This window comes from Capricornis sumatraensis, chromosome 23 (genome assembly GCF_032405125.1).
Source record: "Capricornis sumatraensis isolate serow.1 chromosome 23, serow.2, whole genome shotgun sequence".
Classification (NCBI taxonomy): domain Eukaryota; kingdom Metazoa; phylum Chordata; class Mammalia; order Artiodactyla; family Bovidae; genus Capricornis; species Capricornis sumatraensis.
The window spans coordinates 37,102,943-37,123,179 of record NC_091091.1 but is presented as its reverse complement, the minus strand read 5'-3'; the positions used below and the strand labels follow the sequence as shown (position 1 = coordinate 37,123,179).

The window sequence follows — 20,237 nt, the reverse complement described above, 5'->3', positions numbered from 1 at the left end:
CCTTCTAATGAATATTCAGGACTGCTTTCCTTTAGGATTGACTGGTTTGATCTCTGTGCTGTCCAAGGGACTCTCAAGAATCCTCTCCAGCACCACAATTCGAAAGCATCAGTTCTTCAGCACTCAGCCTTCTTTATGGTTCAACTCTCACATCCACACATGACTACTGGAAATACCATAGCTTTGACTAAGGGAATCTTCGTTGCTGTCTACATTTGTCATAGCTTATAAATTCTCTCTCTCTCTCTTTTTTTTTTTTAAAAAAAAGAGAGATATAGGGCTGGGATATGTGAGATAGGTGTGCAAATATTCTGTACAGAGACTATTTCAGGGAGAACTTGAGCTGTCTCTGGGAAGAGGAAGTGAGAGGCCCTAGGGCAAAGCTGGAAGGACAGGACCTCGGGTAAAAGCTCACTTCTGAATCGTTTGCATTTTGTGCCATGTTTGTGTAGTAAATTCTTTTAAAGCTCCTCTCCCTCCATGGTGGAGGCAGATTCCACCTAGATTACTCCCAGAGTCACTCATGCCACAGGCTGCTCTTACATGGGGTCTGCTCTCTACCCCAGGATACTGCAAGCTGAGTGGGCAACATGTGGAAGCAACGTTTTCAAGCAGGACAGAATTCCACTGTCTAAGGATATAAAATCCATTGGGACAGACCACACAGAGTATCCTGGAAGAGAGAGATGGTGGAGGAGGTGGACCAGTAGAATGTTTTAGACATTATCTTGTGGCCAAGTTGGCTCCAGTCCCCCAAATCTTTTCTAAAGTATGACTCAGAACATGACGAATGTCAAACTAACAACATCAGAACAAGGCCATTGAAATTTTATTACCACAAAGATAAAAGGGGCACCACATTTTTAACAAGGGTAGAGGGTTTGTAACGCATCTTCTTGCAGCGTGTTGTTGCTGCAAAAATTATACCTGTGGAGGAAAACATTTCTGGCATGAGGCTCTTTTACTTGTTGCAAAGTGACTTCAGGTGAGTAAACAGTTTTTGGCTAATCCGCTGGAATTCAGACCCCTTTGACTGAAAAGCTCTGCTACCCGAGGCAGAGTCCAAGTGTTGCTCAGAGAGCAAACCCCCTCTCTTCCTTGGACTTTTAAAGAGCTGAGAGTGAGTCAGTGGTCAGACCCAGGATTTTTAAAACCCAAGGGGTTATCCCCGAGCTCTCTGTGCTATACAGCAGGTTCCCACTGATTATCTGTTTTACACATGGTAGTGTATAAATGTCAATGCTCCCCTCCCAATTCATCCCACCCTCCCTTTCTCCTTGCTGCGCCCACATGTCTGTTCTCTACATCTGTGTCTGTATTCCTGCCCTGCAAATATGTTCATCGGCACCATTTTTCTAGATTCCATATATGTGCATTAATGTATGATATTTGTGACGACCTAGAGGGATGGGATGGGGCTTTCCAGGTGATACTAGTGGTAAAGAACTTGCCTGCCAATGCAGGACACATGGGAAACTTCCCACAGTTTGATCCCTAAGTTGGGGACCCCCCTCTAGAAGAAGGTATGGCAACGCACTCCAGTAATTCTTGCCTGGAGAATCCCACGAACAGAGTAGCCTGGCGGGCTACAGTCCATAGGGTTGCACAGAGTTGATGAAGTGACTTAGCACACACGCACAGAGATGGGACGGGAGTGTGGGGTGGAGACTCAGGAGGGAGAGCGGTAGAGGTATGCATATAGCAGCTTCACTTGGTTGTAGCAGAAACTAACACAACATTGTAAAGCAATTATACTCTAATAAAAAAATAAAAGAGCAAAAGCAAAGCAAAGAAAAAACCCAGAGGGTTTTGAGCCTGGCAATGATGATCTTTTTTAAGGTGGACTTTTCTCTTTTCATATTTTTAGATACAGCTGGGTACCCTCTCAGCTCCTACCAGGTAAGGTTCTGTTCCCTCTGAATGAGAAGAGTTTGCCACTATGAGCTAGATCCAATACATGCCATAGTCTCCAAACAAAGCAATTTACATTCCTAACTGCTCCCCAGCTGAAATTAACTCAGAGGTTTCTGCCAAGTACTTCCCAGGTGTCTTCCTTATTGTTTAAGATAAAACAGTTTCATATTTGCCCGTTTCTTTTTTTTCATGGGTCTACATGATTTTGCTTTTCTTTTCTTTTTTAAAAAGTTTATTTATTCTTAATTGAAGGATAATTGCTTTACAGTATTGTGTTGGTTTGTACCAAACATCAACACGAATCAGCCCTTCTTGAACATATGCCTAAATACTGATGCCTTGCTCCTGCCAACGTGAGTTTGGCTTAAGGAAATCATTTATTTTTCAAAAGTAAATTGATGGATAGATGGAGAGTTGAGATGAATAGTTGGGTAGATGAATGGAGAGTTGGCTGGATGGCCAGAAGCATGAGATGACAGGTGTCTGGATAGATGGCTGGATAGATGAGTGGACAGATAAGCGGATGAACAGAAAGGGCTGGATGCATGTATTAGTGGATAAATGCATAGGTGCGTAGGTTGGTGATTGGGTGGATGAATGGATGGGCTGGTGAACAGATTGATAGCTAAATATAGAAAATAAAACTTTAGATGGAATAAAAGATACGCACTCAGTCCTATCTTCACCACCTTGCACTGTAATTCTGGAAGCCCCTAGTTTGGGCCGGAAGAGATTTATCACATTGTTGTTCCAAAGGAACTTGACCTTCTGGACTTTTCCAATATTGAGGTCCACATCAATGTCATGCATATGACTTGCATCTGGTTGGAGGGATCCTCTGAAAACATAGACATAAAATATTTTATCAGGTGTATATATAAATACATAGGTTGATAGCAATCTATTGTTTCTTCAAACAACAGCCACTGTTGCTGATTTTCTGCAAATAAATTGTATAACTTCATACACATCCAGGGACTGGTAAATCACAAAGGTGTTTGTAAACAATACAACTTTTAAAAATATTAGACTCTAGATTTCCATTGTGTTTTTCCCTGGGATTTTCAGGTGACACAGTGGTAAAAAAATCTGCCTACCAATGCAGGAGACTCAAGAGATGCGGGTTTGATCCCTGGGTCAGGAAGATTCCCTGGAGTAGGAGATGGCAACCCACTCCAGTATTCTTGCCTGGAAAATTCCATGGATAGAGGAGCTTGGCAGGCTACAGTCCATGGAGTCGCAAAGAGTCAGACATACCGAACGACTAAGCACACACACACAGTTTGTCCCTAGAGGGAAGTTAAATATTTGGAGTTGCATATTGGGGTTGCATATTAACCCTGTTGGAGAAGGCAATGGCACCCCACTCCAGTACTCTTGCCTGGAAAATCCCATGGATGCAGGACCCTGGTGGGCTGTAGTTCGTGGGGTCGCTAGGAGTCGGACACGACTGAGTGACTTCCCTTTCACTTTTCACTTTCCTTCATTGGAGAAGGAAATGGCAATCCACTTCAGTGTTCTTGCCTGGAGAATCCCAGGGATGGGGAGCCTGGTAGGCTACCGTCTATGGAGTCGTACAGAGTCGGACATGACTGAAGTGACTTAGCAGCAGCAACATTAACCCTGTTGGTTTACTGTGGGACTAATTAATGCAATATCTTATGTTCAAAGATGCCTGCGGGTCAGCTGAGGTCATTTGTTATCACCTCATATGTAGCACAGGAAGTGGTCAAAGAGTTTTAACATGAAAATTATTATGTAGAACTTAGTGCAGAAAACAATCTATTTTTACAGCGTTGAAAGTGTGAAAGCGTTAGTTGCTCAGTCGTGTCTGACTCTGTGACCCCGTGGATTGTAGTCCACCAGGTTCCTCTATCCATGGAATTCTCCAGGCAAGAATCCTGGAGTGAGTTGTCTTTCCCTTCTCCAGGGGAATCTTCCTGACCCAGGTCTCCTTACAGGCATATTCTTTAAATGAGCCACCAGGGAAGCCCTTTTACAGCATTGTTATGCATTTGTCCAACATACATTCACCAAGCACCTCATATACCCAGCAGAAGTAGGCACGGAGGCTACTACAGCAATGAGAAGGTGGCCTCAGGCTTCCTTTGTGTGTATGTGTAGGGGATGAAGCGTGCGTGTTGGTGAGGAGGGAGTTGCCACACAAATGCGCCTGGCCTGAGGAAAATTGGATATTCATAAAACCTAAGTCGGGAAGCAACAAATGACAATTCAGAAGAAGTCCGCATTTGTCTCTTGTTAAATAGTGACTTCTCCCTCTTCTCACTCGTCTGTAAATAGGGTGATTGAACCAGATCCTAGACTTCCATCCAGCTTCGACATTTTAGGATTCAATGGTTCCGTATCAGAGGTGGCTAGGTTTGTAAAGCAGTTTATACCTAATCTCATATGAGTAATCTACCATGGAAAGTCTGGTCATTTCCCTTTACTATCAAACTTACTTGAAAATTTGATATTGTTTTGAGTTTCCATTACTTCCATACAAAGCAATTCTGATGGACCCCCTCACTTTCTTTGTTCCAGCCAGTGTGACGGATACCCTATATCTCCAACCTGTCCAAAGAAATGCAATCATTAAATTAACTCATCTTGTTGAAAAAAATGACCCTATGGAGGCAGTCTTGTTCCAAGCTGAGTCTTCTCTGGGTGAGGGGTAGGAGTGAATACACATGATGATTTTCTTCAGTGAGGATTGGTGTCCTAAGATCCAGGTTGCTCTCCCTGGCCTCCCCCAACCGCCAATCTTCTGGTGTTAAAAACAATGCTGCAGGGTCCATTCTTGAGCACATATTCTCATTCACACATGCAAGTATTTTTCCTAAGTAAATTCTGAGAAGAAGAATGACTAGGTTAAAGTCTTATGCATATAAGACATTATAGAGACTGCCAAACTGTGATCTTTCATGACAAATATTGTGAAGATTACATGAAGTGTTTTATAAAGTGCTACATAACTTTTTAAAGTTTGAAACTCCTTTGAACAACAATTGTTCTTCATTCGGCTACCATTACTTATAACACATGAATCTTGATCGTTTCATTATCTGGTATTTTTTAAATGAGAAGCTGGGCAAAACAACAAAAACACAACATGATTGTGTGTATGTAGGGGGACTGATATGACATAATTAGTGGGGTGACTTCTTGACTTACAGCGACTTTGCCCCACCTCACCTAAAGAAAATCAGTCCTGCATATTCATTGGAAGCACTGATACTGAAGCTAAAGCTGCAATACTTTGGCCACTTGATGCAAACAGCTGACTCATTGGAAAATACCTTGATGCTGGGAAAGATTGAGGGCAGGAGGAAAAGAGGAAGACAGAGAATGAGATGGTTGGATGGCATCACTAACTCGATGGACATGGGTTTGAGCAAACTCCGGGAGACAGAGAAGGACAGGGAAGCCTAGCAAGTTGCAGTCCATGGGGTCATACAGAGTCGGACACGACTGAGAAACTGAACTGAACTGAACGCTCTTCTTCTGTTATGGATCCATCCTTCTGGCCACAGGGTTGAGTGAACTTGTAACCCAGCTTGGGCCAATCACTGTACTTTATTCCACTGACCGGGATTTTTGGTTAAAGGGTGAACTTGAGACCTAAGACAAATGCCATTCTACTGTCCTTCATTATAGCTTAAAATGGTTGGAGCTGAGTTTCTGTTAAATTGCTACCGAGGGTCCTATAAAGGCTGAAACACCTTTAAAATTATTTGCAAGAATTTTTAAATTCATAAAATGGAAACTTACTTGTAAAGTTACCACTGCTCCCTGTGTTCAGGAAAAAGGTTTGTCCCACGGCACTGGTTTTCCCCTGGAATTGGTCAGCATAGTGCCCCATTTTGGGACATCCTCCCGTTGGACAAGGAAAACAGCCACCCTAGTGAAAGAATACAGTTTGTCTGTGGTTCGTAGGCCTTGGACTCATCACTCACTCTATCAGTCAATTCATCTTCTATTCCATCCATCCATCCATCCCTCATCCATCTTCTCATCTACCTATCCATCTTTCCATTCAGGTATCCATTCTGTGCCTGCTCCCCAGGACCCCACACTGATCCATGCATGCTTGCATCCGTCTATCCATCCATGCATCCACTGGGAATTTTCCAGAATGAAAAGCTGGGGATCTAGGGAAGGCCCAGTACAGTTCAGATCTGTGCCGTTCCTCTCCTGTCCCTCCTACTCCTAGGAGGAAGGCTCTCCTCAGCCACGGAGTTACATCTCTACTCTGTTCCAAGTCACAGGGACAAAACCACCACCACCACCATCTTCCCTGGGCCCCTGGTGTGCCTTACCTCCTGAAACTGTTCATAGGAGGCACATGGGTAGCCTAAGAAGCCATCAGGGTTGAGAATACTGCTTGAGTAGTACTTGTAGCTTCTTAAGTGACTGCATGCCACAAAGTCTTGGACTCCTGGGAAACCAAAGGCCACAGAGGCTCACAAGAGGCATTAAACTTTTGAAGCCTGAACCATTCTGACTGAGAGAGGAATCACCTCTGCATTTCACAGGTGGGTATCACTGCTCCTGAACACCTTGGCCACAGTTCAAATCTTCTACCATTGACCTTGACATACTTGGCAAGTAGAAAATTTGGGGGCTTGTTTGTAGTGGTGGTTGGCTGGAGTTGCTTTCTTCTCCCTGGTACTGTCCATTTTCTGGGGAGGTCCTCCTCAGGGCTAGGCAAGCGTTAGGGAGTGAGAAGTTCTAACAAGCACCTTTATCTAATCCTCCAGGGCCAGGCATGTATTGTAAATGATTGATGAAAGCTTGGGGGCTTTGGAGGTGTGGCTAGCAATGTATATATATATATATATGGGCTTCCCAGGTGGCTCACTGGTAAAGAAGTCACCTGCCAAGGAGGAGACCCAAGAAACACAGGTTTGACCCCTGGATCAGAAAGATCCCCTGGAGGAGGAAGTGGCAATCCACTCCAGCATTCTTGCTTGGACAATTTCATGAACAGAGAAGCCTGGTGGGTTACAGTCCATGGAGTCACAGAGAGTCAGACAGAGAGTCAGCCGTGACTGAGTATACATACACGTATACATTTCACCTTTCACATGAAGCCAGCTTTTCTGTCTGCCGTCTCAGGCTGAGAAATTCCTCCTTATTCCTCCAGGCACAAGGAAAAAGCAGTAGAAGGCAAGGTCGCCGTGGCCTCTGACCACTCTCACTGCATTTTATGATTGCCTTTCTCTTTAAACCAAAGTCCTCTTCTTGAGGAAATTGCTTTTTTTTTTAAATCTCTCCAGCTATTAATACTCGGTACAAAACTTCCCATGGAGTGATCCACAATGACCCTGACCTACCTGGTGGCCACGTCTGGGAGGTCTTCTGGGCTTTATCCCTCAACACGGGGGAAAGGAAGGTTGCACTTTGTGCTGGGGGAGAATTATCACCTCATAGTGCCCCCAGTCCTGCGTGTCCCACACCAGCACTCATTACCAGACAACAGAGCCTGTTTCGAACTTAATTGTTTCTTTCATCCAAAATTGCTACCCAGGGATTGCATAATAGAGGAGCAAGTGGAGGTAATTGTTCCTCAGTGCCTGCGCCAGGGTGACCCGGTGTGCACACAATAGAAACCCGCTCCAGCATCTAGGCTGTTCTCTCTCTCCCTGTCGTCTCTCTAATTAAACCTGGGCTCCTTCCTATTATGTGTGCCCAGCCTGCCACTGCTGGGAGATGGCAGCCCTCATTGTGACTCTGGTGTTCATTCTGAGAGCAGATCAGCAGAAGAGCACACCCCACACACACACCCCACCAGGAGGTGCCTGGTGCTGAGTAGCTGCTGCTGCTGCTGCTAAGTCGCTTCAGTCGTGTCCGACTCTGTGCAACTCCATAGACAGCAGCCCGCCAGGCTCCCCCGTCCCTGGGATTCTCCAGGCAAGAACACTGGAGTGGGTTGCCAGGTGCTGAGTAGAGGGGAGGTCAAAGGCTCCACCGACTGGCGATGGATGCTGGCTGTTGTCTTACCGACTCTGCTCTTTCACATGAAGTACAAGCAATATTAAGATGCCACAGGAGGCCACTCAACTCAAGGTAATGGTGGACTAGAGCTTGCCCTGGACCAGCACAGGGTACCGAGGAGAGGCCCGGAGGCCCAGGACACAGCCTTCGGCCTTGGGGAACTCCCAGCTCGGAAAAATAAAGACTGAAATGAGATGATCGCAGCCTCAAAGTCTCCACTTTCAGGGAGGAGAGGGAAACCTGTTCTCACTGAAGTGGTAACAGGAACAGCCCAAAGCAGAAAAAGGGACGGCTGGCTGATGGTGATGGTGCTTCAGGTCATGTAACATTAGGGGCACTGAGCCTGATTTCTCAGATGAGCAGAGACACACACAAGGTTAGCCCCCTCTCCCAGACCCCCAGCCTCTGCCTCCTCACACGCGCCTCCAAAACCCCAGGGCACGCCCTCCTCCCTCTCCCCATTGTCTTCTTACCAGCTCACTTCCTTTCCGTTCCTAGCATCTGACAACAGCAAATGGCAAGAAAGTCAAAACCCTTTCACATCTTTGCTTCCACCCTGCAGTTCTCCAAGGGGCCAACCCTGGAGAGAGCATGGGAGCCAAAGCCAGAACTGGGTCCTAGCCGATGGGCAAGGGCAGCCCATGTCTCAGCATCCTGGTGCAGGGCAGGGGATGGCACAGGCTGGGCATGTGGTTGGGCTTTGCAGCCGGAAAATGGCCTTCAATATAAGGCGGGCTTGGGCCAGTTTTATCACTTTTCTGAGCCAGTTTCCTTGTCTGTAAAATGGGGCTAACCAGAGTCACTATCTCAGGCCACTGTGGCGAAAATGTCGTCAACACCACACACCCTGCCTTCTCTCTAAGTGGAGCAGCTGGGCTCATTTCTCTCATTCACGTACCTTGCCATATTCCATTTATATCTATGATGGTTGACAGGATGTTTTTCTGACATCCAGGCATTTCCTTTCCTCCATTTGGGTAGAAGTCCAGGTGGCCCACCTTTTGTCTTATTCCCAAACCTGAAACATTGGGAGCAGAGGTGAGCAGGGAGCGGGAGGAAGGTGGTCCCAGAGTCAGGTGATGGCTACAGAAAGCATTCAGCTCCTTCCAGCGGGAGCAAGAAACTGCTTGGCAAATTTTGTCCTCGGCACGGCCACCCTGTCTCTGGCTCTGTAGAAAGTTCTCAGAGATAAGCACTTGGCAAGACAAGGGAGGAGAGAATGGAGCACAGGAGATGAGGGGGAGAGTAGGTTCTGGGTGAGTGGGCACACGTGTATTTGTGTGTGTCTGTCTGTCTGTCTTGGAGAGACTCTGAACAACTTGGATACTATTATCGGTGTCCTAATACCATTATGCACCAGAAGACATATGTCAGGGCTGTTGCAATTTTTATGACTTTACTCATTTAAAAAGTTTGGTTTCTACATGATAGTGTTGTGCTGAGACCACATAAATTATGTTGCTGTATTGAGAACCAGAGCATAGTGGCTAGGTGGTTTGGATTTTGAAGCCCACAGGCCCATGATCACATTCTGGTTCTACTTACAGATCTGTGATCCTGGGCAAGCATTTGACCTTGTTGAGCCTCAGCTTCCTCAGCTATGAAATGGTAATAACAATACCCACTTTTCAGGGCAATGAAATCACAACGATTAATGAGTGAAGGTGTGCAAAATGTTCAATGCAGCACATGGTAAACGCTCCATAAGTGATAGCGTCATGAAAACATATTCTTCATTGGCACATTTCATGAGTGGTTTTGCAAGAAAATATTGCAAAAAGAATGTTGATTTTAGAAGAATTAAGGATATTTAGTCTCTGACAAAACAAACTTTAACCAAAGCTTTGCCATAAGAAGAAAAAAAATTCAAAAATTCACTTTCCATTTTGCAAGTACAGGTCAAACGTCGATAATAAATACATCTGCCACTCTCGATATTGGCAGACCAGGGAAGAATGCAGAGATGTAGACTGAGTGAGCCTCCCATGGCCTATAGACGTCTGCTGTCCGACCAGGGGCCTCAGGTTGTTATCACTGGCACTGAACTGTTGGTTTGTGACTGACACCTATTTTGGCTAGTCAGTGCCCAAACTGTTTCCTGTGGCTACCTGTTTTGTATACCACCCTGTGGTATGTCTCGGGGGTTGGGGGAGGGAGGCAGGGGTTGCACGCCTGGGCCTGGAACTGCTCCCGTCAGTTACAGCCTTGGTCCCTGAGAGGTGAGGTGAGGGGACTCACTCAGGAAAGGGATTATGGAGGCAGAATCCGTGTGAATCACATCCACAAACATGGCATCGGACGGGTCCAGCCGAACCTCCTCGGGCGTGCCCTCGAAGCATGGCTGTGCCGGGTCCAGCCCTGAGAATGGGGAGGGGAGGTGGACAGGGAGGCCGCACTCTAAGACCAGCCAGGATCTAAACCCTGTACCCGCGAAATCCACGGAGATCTCTGGACAAAGGGTGCCACACCCCAGCAGTCATAGTTGGAAGGATTCAGAAGGCTGCCAGTGGGGTCGTTGGCTGCCAAAGAGCATCAGGAAGTCCCCACTGTCTGGCTCCATGGAGGATTGGGGTGGCGCCCTTGCTCCCCTGTCTCCCTTTTTCTTCTCCCCCTCACTCCTTCCTGTGGGGCCGCTACTCTCCAAGTCTGATCTCCTGGGCCTGACCCGGTCCTTGCCCAGCCTCTGAGTCCCACACAGTCTGTTCCCTTGTGTCTTTGCTCAGGCAGCCCCCAGACTGCAGCTCACCTCCCCACATTCTCCCCTAATCTGAACCTCGCCCCTCCAAGACTCCCTCAAACCCCAGCTCCTCGTGGAACATGTGGCCTCTCCTTTCTCGGCCCATCCCCTCTCCTTGTTGTATAGGCTTCTTCTGATGTGTTAATTCTACTTTGGATTTTATTTGCCTCCTTAGTCGTCTGTCTGCTGCTCTAGACTATGAATTTCCTGAGACATTGAGTGAAAAGTCGCTCAGTCTTTTCTGACTCTTTGCAACCCCATGGACTATCCAGTCCATGGAATTCTCCAGGCCAGAATACTGGAGCGGGTAGCCATTCCCTTCTCCAGGGATTTTCCCAGCCCAGGGATCAAACCCAGCTCTCCTGCATTGCAGGCAGATTCTTTACTAGCTGAGCCAGCAGGGAAGCCCTTCCTGAGGCAGGGGCCATGACAATTTCATCTTCAAATGGAAGCTGAGGGTGGAAGAAGCAGGGCACCCAGGACTCGATGACCAGCGTCTAGTGCCGGTGCTGCTCAGTGCCTGTTCTCCCTGAACTTGGAAAGTGGGGATAATAACAATAACCCCCCCCCGGCTGGGTTAGCCTCCCTCTTCCCCCCTCCCATCTTCTACCCCATCCTACATCACCCTGTGTCCCTACCTGTGATCCTGCCCACTTGGCCCCCCAGCCTCCTGCCGGCCTCAGCTGCCAGTTGTGCACCCAGGCTGTGGCCAATGAGATGCACGTTCTCCGGGCCATAGCCCAGCTCGGTCTGCAGAGGGGTGGAGCATCAGTTACCAGAGGAATGAGTAGAGAGATGCGCTGGCTCTGGGGAAGCGGGGATGGGGACAGGACCCGGCCTGGAAGCTTGGGAGGAATAACCTCTGGCTCCAGGCCGCCACCTAGGACAGCATGACTCGGCCTCCCGCTGGCCACAGTCTGCAGGTCCCGGGGTCCGGCTGGCTTGTGAGACACTGGTGCTGACCAGCAACCACCGTGTCATCTGCAGGCCACCTTGGCTAGGACTGGCTGTGCGCATGGTGAAGTCCCATCCATACCCCACCATGGGCCTCCTTCCTGGAGTCCCCCATAGGGGCCAGTTCAGAGTGTAGTTCATGGCCTTCCCGAAGGCTGTAAGGGACCTTCCCTAAGGATGAAGACTCTGCTGGGCTGAGAGCTGCCGGGCAGCCCAGCTCGCTCTCCAATTCCCAGACCAACCTTCAAGGAAGGCTTATCTCAATAAGGAAAACTGAGGCTCAAAGAGGCTAGCATTCCCCGGGCCTCACAGCTAGGGATCTTCAGGACAGCCGGGGAGGGAAGTTTGCAGCTTCCTGAAGCAAAGGCCTTCCTTGACTCCTGGCTTCCAAGCTCTGTCTGACCCCATGGGTCCCCAGGCTGCCTCTGGGTGCCCTGGGGTGCTGACCTGGCCCCCTCCCTGCCCCCTCCCCACAGCATGTGTCCCGGGCAGGGGTTTACCGACAGCCCTTGCACGAAGAACGCTATCTCCGCTCCCACGACCCGAGTGTTGTGGACGGCCTGGGTGTATTCTGTCCACGCCCCATGTTCCCAGTCCACACAGATGCAGTTCACCTTCTCCACTTTAAACATTTTCTGGGGAAGAGAAACCAGTTTATTAACAGCCACCGGTTGCACACTCCAGAGACAGGAATTCACATCTATCGAGCACCTAGCTTGTTTGCGTCAAGGCTTTAGTATTCCTCACTTTTGTCCTGGTCCGCACCGCAGCCCTGTGAATTGGGAATATACTTATTCCCACTTAGCAGATGTGGAAACTGAGGCCTGGAACAAAGTGACCCGTCTAAGGCCTTACAGGAGGTCATTGACACAACCATGTCAGAAAGATGACTTACTAGGTCAGGGATTAGCAAGCTGCTCCCTGAGTGACACCTGCTTTTATGCCTGTGTGTGCTCAGTCACTTAGTCACGTCCTACTCTTTGCCACACCGTGGACTGTAACCACCCAGCTTCCTCTGTCCATGGGATTTTTCCATGTAAGAATATTGCAGTGGGTTGTCATTTCCTTCTCTGAGGGATCTTCCTGACCCAGGGATTGAACTCATGTCTCTTATCTGCATTGTCAGGTGGATTCTTTACCACCACACCACCTGGGAAGCCCAAGAGTTTTATTGCAAACAGTCACATCCATTTGTTTACCTACTGTCCACCCCTGCCTCATAGCCACAAGAGAAACCGTATGAACTACAATCATGCAACCCATAAATGCTGCAGTATTTATTACCTGCTCTCCTATGGGAAAGTTTGCAGACTCTTATACTAGATAGTTGAAGCCACAGAGAGGCTGCTTTCATATTCCCAACAATGCTTTGTATTGAGGGAGAAGTCTGATAAGATGAAATTTAGACAGAGGTAGGATATCACTCTACCGGATACACGCATCTTTTGTGCCATGTGGTATCATCCAAGCACAGATACTGGTCCCTTTGGAGGAAAGAGAAACAACTTCCCTGATGGTGCAGTGGCCAAGAACCACCCCCCTGACAATGCAGGGGACAGGGGTTCAATCCCTCATCAGGGAAGATCCCACATGCTGTGGGACCATTAAGCCGGTGGGCCACACTCCTGAGCCCACGCTCTACAACAAGAGAAGCCACCGCAATGAGAAGCACCCACACAGCAGTGAAGACCCAGCACAGCCAAATAAATAAATAACAGAAAGTGAAGTCGCTCAGTCGTGTCCGACTCTTTGTGACCCCATGGACTCTAGCCTACCAGGCTCCTCTGTCTATGGAATTTTCCAGGCAAGAGTACTGGAGTGGGTTGCCATTGTCTTCTCCAGAGGATCTTCCCAACCTGGAGATTGAACCCAGGTCTCCCAAATTGCAGTCAGACGCTTTACCGTCTGAGCCACCAGGGAAGCCCAAATAACAGAAAAGGTAGCACTATTTCCTTTGTTCATTCGGGGAGGCCTTCATTTCATAGAGGAAATGAACACTATTTCCTTTGTTCATTATTGTTCATTGAGGTTGGGAAGAGCTGGCTGGTGGTTAGGATGACATGGTGGATTGCATGCGCCAGGCTCTCCAATTTCCAGGCCTACACAGCCTGATGGGCCTCAGGAGACACTTGTGAACATCCAGCCCAAGGGGAGCAGAGAACCTTGAGTAGGAGCTGCTCAGGCCCATCCCAGTGCAGCCGAATCCTCTAAGAGCCATGCGTGGGCACCTCTTAGAAGCTAAAGTTGTAGACACACGGAGTTGTGGTATCTTGAACATGGAAGACCTGGTTTTGCATTCCACCTCTGGATTCAACTTTGAGCAAGTACCGAATATTGGGGGGGGCTTAATTTCCTCATCTATAGAGTGAGAACCATAACTGTACCTACCTCACAGCTAGGCTGGGAGGGTTAAACAGGACAAGGACTGACTGTGGAATGATTAGCACAATGCCAGAGTCACAGTAACTGTTCAGGAACTGAATGGTATGAATAATAATTCATTACCAATATTCATGATTGCTTTAAAGTTGCACTGCCCAGTACCATGGCCACTAGCCACTCGTGGCTCTTCACAATTGATTACAAAGAAATAAAATTTTAAATTCAGTTCTTTGGTCACATTAGCCACATGTCAGTTTCTCGATAAGCCCAGGTGGCAAGGGGCTCCTGATTTGGGCAGCACAGATATAGAAAATTTCCATCATCACAGAAAGTTCTACTGGATAGCAGTGCTGTAGGAGATAATGCATTTTTTATGCCACACAGAAGTTTTTGCAGAAACCATCACAGACAAATGCCAAGTAATTGGCTGTCATCTCCACCTCTGGGACTTTTTGATTGGACTCTGGGTCTTTTCAGCATCATAAGGAGATGTTTGCCTGGAGGTTGGTAAGTTGGGAGAACTTGAGAGTGGGTGCCTCTGAGAATCTGAGTTTTCCTCGGTGGTTTTAGGAAGAACTTGTCTTTCCCTGGAGGTCATTCTTTCCCAGCCTTCGGGGCTGCAGTGTTTGATTCTGTTGGTGGTGTTTGTTTCACCAGATGAGGAGGGTGGGTGCCTACCTTGCACATGTCAGTAGGCCAGCCTGAATCCCCATCATCTATAAAGCCGTGGATGACGAAGCGTGTTTTGCGGTCCAGTTGGAAGTTTGAAGCCTTGACAGTGGCTAGGTCAGTGATATTGATCCGCTGGTTAAATGAGAAAAGATGAATTTAAATGTTGGCCTTTCCAAGCCACAGGCCCTTTAGAGCCCATTCCCATAAGATGAGGTCACAGGTTAAACTCCCATGAACCTGGGTAAGTCTAGAAAAGGAGTTCCTGACCTATTTGGGTTTGAGGATAGAATTCAGAATGTCCAAGTTTACGGATTTTTATATACTGAAATACAGTGTTTTTTTAACTGATGAGCAACAAACCACAGTAGTCTTAGCCATACTCTGTCACCAACAGAAGTCACAGGTATTTTCATTTAATATTATAGTTGTTTTAGATGTTTTAAAATATCATTTGTACTTATTACTATTTAAAATGACTGAAGTTATTAGACCAACCCTTAGACCTTGTTATTTACCAAGATAATAAAGCAGCTAATTATTACCATATACTAGCTTTGGTAGGCTGCAGTCCATGGGGTCGCAAAGAGTCAGACACGACTGAGCGACTTCACTTTCACTTTTCACTTTCATGCATTGGAGAAGGAAATGGCAACCCACTCCAGTGTTCTTGCCTGGAGAATCCTGGGGATGGGGGAGCCTGGGGGGCTGCCGTCTATGGGGTCGCACAGAGTCGGATACGACTGAAGCAAGTTAAAAGCAGCAGCAGCAGCAGCTTATTTTACCATATCCCACATTAATCTTTTTAAATATTCTGATAACTGTTTTCCAATATAGTTAGTATCCTTTGTGAAGTGAAAATTGTTCAGTCGTGTCCAACTCTTTGTGATCCCATGGACTGTAGCCTGCCAGGTTCCTCTGTCCATGGAATTCTCTAGGCAAGAGTACTAGAATGGGTAGCCATTCCCTTCTCCAAGGAATCTTCCCGATCCAGGAATTCAACCTGGATCTCCTGCATTGCAGGCAGATTCTTTACCATCTGAATCACCATGGAAGATGACTCCTTTGTATCCAGTGCATTTTATTTTATGTATTTAAAGCCCTTTCTGCTCCATGAACCTGTATCTCCCGTCATGCCTGCTGCTTTAAGCCCAGGGGTTCCTCAGCTTTTCTCTCCCAGGACCTCTTTAGCTATCTGCAGACATCTACCATTCCCTTTCAGGATTTTTTTTTTTTGGCATAAATTTCATTTTTTTTTTTAATCTACTTTTTTTGTAATGGGGACTCTGAGTGCCGGGTTTGTTACTTAGAATCTCACAATAGGTGACCCTGGGGACCTATATCCAGACACCGTGCTATCTCAAACTTGGTTTGGGGCCAGAGCTGTGAGCTGCTTGAGTTCTGAGCAAGCTAATTTTTAAACTCTTAATTTTACAATTTTTTTTTCCATGCAAGCGCTTATTGCACAATCGAGTATATTGCCTTAGGAAAGTCATTCCCTGGTGGGTCAAGTCCATACATCCTGATGTGCTAGAAGGACTCTCATGATCTTACCCTTTCAGGGGCTCCAGTCTCATTCCCTATTTTTTAAAAAAACTTTTATTAGAGTATAGTTACTTTACATGAGCACCTGGAGTAAGCTTGCTGGTCTTCACCTGGCAACCTTTTTGGGAACTGAAGATTGCTCCGAGGGTCCCCAACTTTTCTCCTTTGTCATTAAATGTCCCCTGCTTCCCTTCTAGCTCCTAAGGAAGGATTTCTGTCTCCCGGCCCCCACCCTCTGAGGGGCTTCGCTCCCTCTACTTCTTGGTGCAGAAAGAAACCAGACCCTCCCAGGGACACAAAGGCCTGGGATTCTCCATAAAAGCTAATCATACCCACTTTCTCCCCCGAACAAGGTTCTAATCCTAGGAAGTCCTGAAGTTCTGTGCACAAATGTGTGAATATGTCAGTTTCCAGGTTGGGCATCCATAGATTTCATCAGATCCCTAGAGTTCAGACAGTTCTAACTCTATCACTGGTGAGGAAACACCTTCTGGAAAGTTCCAAGGCCATGAATTATTCCTTAAGCAACCACATGAAGGCTCCAGTGTGGGTGTCCAAATCCTCTCCCACCCCACCACCATTACACGGTCATTTTATGCCCCTCTTACTTGGTAGTTATTTGGGTTCTCATTTGTATATAGAAGAAAGTGAGCGTCGATGTCCTCAGGGGACCAAGGAAATAACTTTAAAGGCCGCTGAAGGATTCCAGTCCATGGTTTTTCATCAGAAAAGCAGCCAAAAGGTTCATAGCAAATCTCCTTTCCTGGGGCAGGAAGAGGAACAAACAGGACCCTTGTGAGGTTCTAAGAAGGAGCAATGTCGTCTCAGCTGCTTGCGAGGACCCTTCAGGGCACAGCCCAGGGCTGACCAAGGCTAATCTCATCTTCATCTTTGCTGTCAGTGTTCCTCAAACTTTTGGGTAATAAGAACCACCTGGATGCTGGGGTAAATGAGCATATACACACTCCCAGGCCCCTCCCTCAGAGATTCTGATTTGGAGGGTTTGGGGTGGGGCCCTGGAAACAGCATGTTTAATAAGTGCCCCTGTTCATCAGGCAAGTTGGAGAACTGCTGAAAAATCTGGAAATCTTTGGCCCTAAAACTATCTCTTCCAGGGAACTCCCAGATGGCCCTTTCTAGCCATTCATCCACCATCAAGTATTTATCAAGTGCCTATGAATGCCCGTGGCACAGAGATGCTACGTGATGAGTCTTGATGTCTCCCTTATATCCGGCACAGGCCATGCACACAGTAGGCATTCTTGGGCATTTGTTCAACCTACATGTCTTCATGTCATCCCTTAATGTACCTTTTCCCCTCAAGTCATTCTCTACCATTTCAGATTTCCCTGCTGTTCTTTGAAAAGGCAAATGGCCTAAGAACAGCTCGAGAATTTATTTTCACATCATACTGTATGGAGAAGAGGCTCCATGCATGCAACTGATGACTCAAATAACCTCATCTAAATCTGAAGGTCCTTTCTCCAGTCCATGAGACATTTTCACAGTTATGTCACCCCTGGTATGACCAAGGGTGACATAATTTCAAATCTAGAGGATTACGGTGGATTTTTTCTCTTAGGCTTCCTCAACTGATGGTGTCAAATGTTGGTCATTCATTCAAAAACTGGTTATAGTTAATACTTGTTGTTTGCAATGTACCAGATACCACACCAGCACTTTATCAGTATTAGCCATTTTAGCCTCCAAACGGCCCTATGATCAAAGAATTTACCTCTGTTTGAAAGACGAGGAACCCAGGGCACAGAAAGACAAAGGAAGCTCCCCTAGGTCACAGCCACTGGTGGATCCATGATTTGAACCCCAGAAACTTAACTGGGAATAAAGGTAGGAGCTGGGGTGTGTGTGAAAGTGTGAGAGTATTAGTCACTCAGTCGTGTCTGACTCTTTGCGACCCCCTGGACTATAGCCTGTCAGAATCCTCTGTCCATGTAATTCTCCAGGCAAGAATACTGGAGTGGGTTGCCATTTCCTTCTCCAGGGGATCTTCCCAACTGAGGGATCAAACCTGGGTCTCCTACATTGCAGGGGAATTCTTTACTGCCTGAGCCATCAGAGAAACCCAGCAGCTGGAGAGCCACAAAGATAAATCAGATCCAAACCCTGCCCTGAAAGAGAGGAAACGTTACTGGGAAGGAATAATGATAGTGTTGGATACACTGTGGCAAGAGAGAACAGTCCTGCCCGAAGGGCCCAGGAGACTAAAGCAATCTCTGCTTCAGGTGATAAATGTGGGGGCTTTGAGGCCAGGTGAAGACACCTGGGCTGTTGGGTGGATGGTGGGGAAGTGCTGGGGATGCTGAGCTGGCCAGTGGGGTGGGCAGGGCTGTGCTCCCGAAGGTGTTTTAAGGAGCCAAGTATAAGAGGCTGAGAGACAGCAGAGCCTGGGGTGCGGCGGCTGTGGGCCTGGAGAGGGGGTGGGCGTTCTGCTCTCTGAGGGGAGTTAAGACAAAAGTAGGGAGCTGGAGGTGAGGGTGATGGCTGAGTGTGGTTTGGCACAAGTGAGTCTGAGGAGTGGGGGAAGACCCTAGTGGAGCTGCCTGGAACTTGGGAGGGCTAAGAGGGTGTCGGAGGAGACTAGGCCAGAGGTTGACCCTGAGGAAGAGAAAGATGAGGAGCGTGTCTGGGACTGACCTCTGGGAATGCCCGCCCCGAGGGCAGCAGGAAGCAGCAGAGCAGTGGAGGAGACCACGAGGGCTCCGGAGGGCGGAAGGGACAGCCAGAGCTCATCCAGGGCTCTGCTGTTAGGGGCTGGGTCTTGCTGCAAGGCCAAGGTGGAATTCTAGAAGGTAAGACGGGGCTGGGGACAAGCCGAGGAGACAAGGGACAAGAGTCTGGCTGCAGAAGAAAGTCCTCGAAAGGACAGGAGGAGACCACATCTGCTCTTGGCGAGAGTGTGCTCAGCAGGGTTTGGGGGCCTGAGCCAGGCAGTGAGGGGTTCTGACTGATGGGAGAAGAGGTGCAAAGATGGGACAGCTTGGGAAAGAGAGCACCTGGGAGGCACCCCTGAGAGGAGGTGCAGGGATAGGAATAAGCAGGTTGGGGCTCGAGGGGCCTTTGGGAGGTTTTAGGACAAGTAAAAACTTGGGGTTCTGCGTCTTCCTCGGGCAGGAGGTGGGCCAGGACGGGAGTTCTCAGGGGGACACATCCATGCCTTTCAGTCTGCAGAAGAGCCCTTGTCCACACCCAGGGACTGAGGGTACTGGGGGCCTGAGAAGGATCTCCCCGCCCCCCCCCCGCCCCCTCCCACACACACTGTCCACCTGCCCCAGCGGCCTGGCATCTCTGTCACCTGCTCCAGACACTGGAGAAATGGGACCAAGCTGGGTCATCTGTGCTGAGCCGGCAGCCCTGTGTTTGCCATAGAGTCAAACTCCTTGAATGGTACTGATGGTTTTATCAAGAAATAAGGATACTGTTACTAAGACAATGGTGACAATGATGCCTCTTGTCTGTCTCAGCCCAAGCAAGGCCAGCCCAGGCATGGTCACCAAGGGGTGGTGACCGCATCCTCACCTCTGACTGTGGCCAGCAGGAGAAGACCGATGGTCCAGGAGGGCAGCATCTTCGTGGATGAAGCCAGAGATGCACACGGACACCCAGATGCACGGGCAGGAGGCTGGTGAACATGGTAAGTGTCCCTCAGTACCCTCGGGGCCCTCCCCAGGAACCCTGAAGCCTCCCCGCACAGGGAAGCGGGTAGCACCTCTCTCCGATCCTGGACTCAGCCTCAGCACCCCTCTTCTGGGCCAGGTCCCTCTGGCAGCCCCAGCGTCTCCCACTCTCCCTGCCCTCACAGGGCAAGTGATTTACCGTGTGGCCCCAGGGCTTCCAGGCACAGCCCAGCAGGTTGGTCAAGGCTTTTTATAACCAGGCTTGATCCTTTGGATTCCTCAGGAAAGGACCAGAGGGCGGGGTGGAGGGGGGCTGGGGCAGGGAGCTGCTGCGAGGTAGGGTGGGGGAAGTGGGGGCAGACAGCGCTCTGCACATGCCTGCTTTGAACCTAGGTTATCATAAA

The 20,237-nt window shown here is 48.2% G+C and overlaps 1 protein-coding gene across 1 annotated transcript; it reads right to left on the bottom strand.

Annotated features, from left to right (window-relative positions):
* Positions 1–863: 863 nt before the first annotated feature.
* On the bottom strand, positions 864–19,784 carry LOC138070177 (pancreatic lipase-related protein 2). Its single transcript, XM_068961303.1, has 12 exons — positions 19,736–19,784; positions 16,807–16,961; positions 14,663–14,788; positions 12,103–12,237; positions 11,287–11,398; positions 10,150–10,269; positions 8,810–8,929; positions 6,234–6,352; positions 5,686–5,815; positions 4,377–4,488; positions 2,585–2,752; positions 864–927 (listed from the first exon to the last, which is right to left on the bottom strand). Exons 1-12 carry the CDS (start codon positions 19,782–19,784, stop codon positions 864–866), a joined length of 1,410 nt encoding a protein of 469 aa, XP_068817404.1.
* Positions 19,785–20,237: the final 453 nt, after the last annotated feature.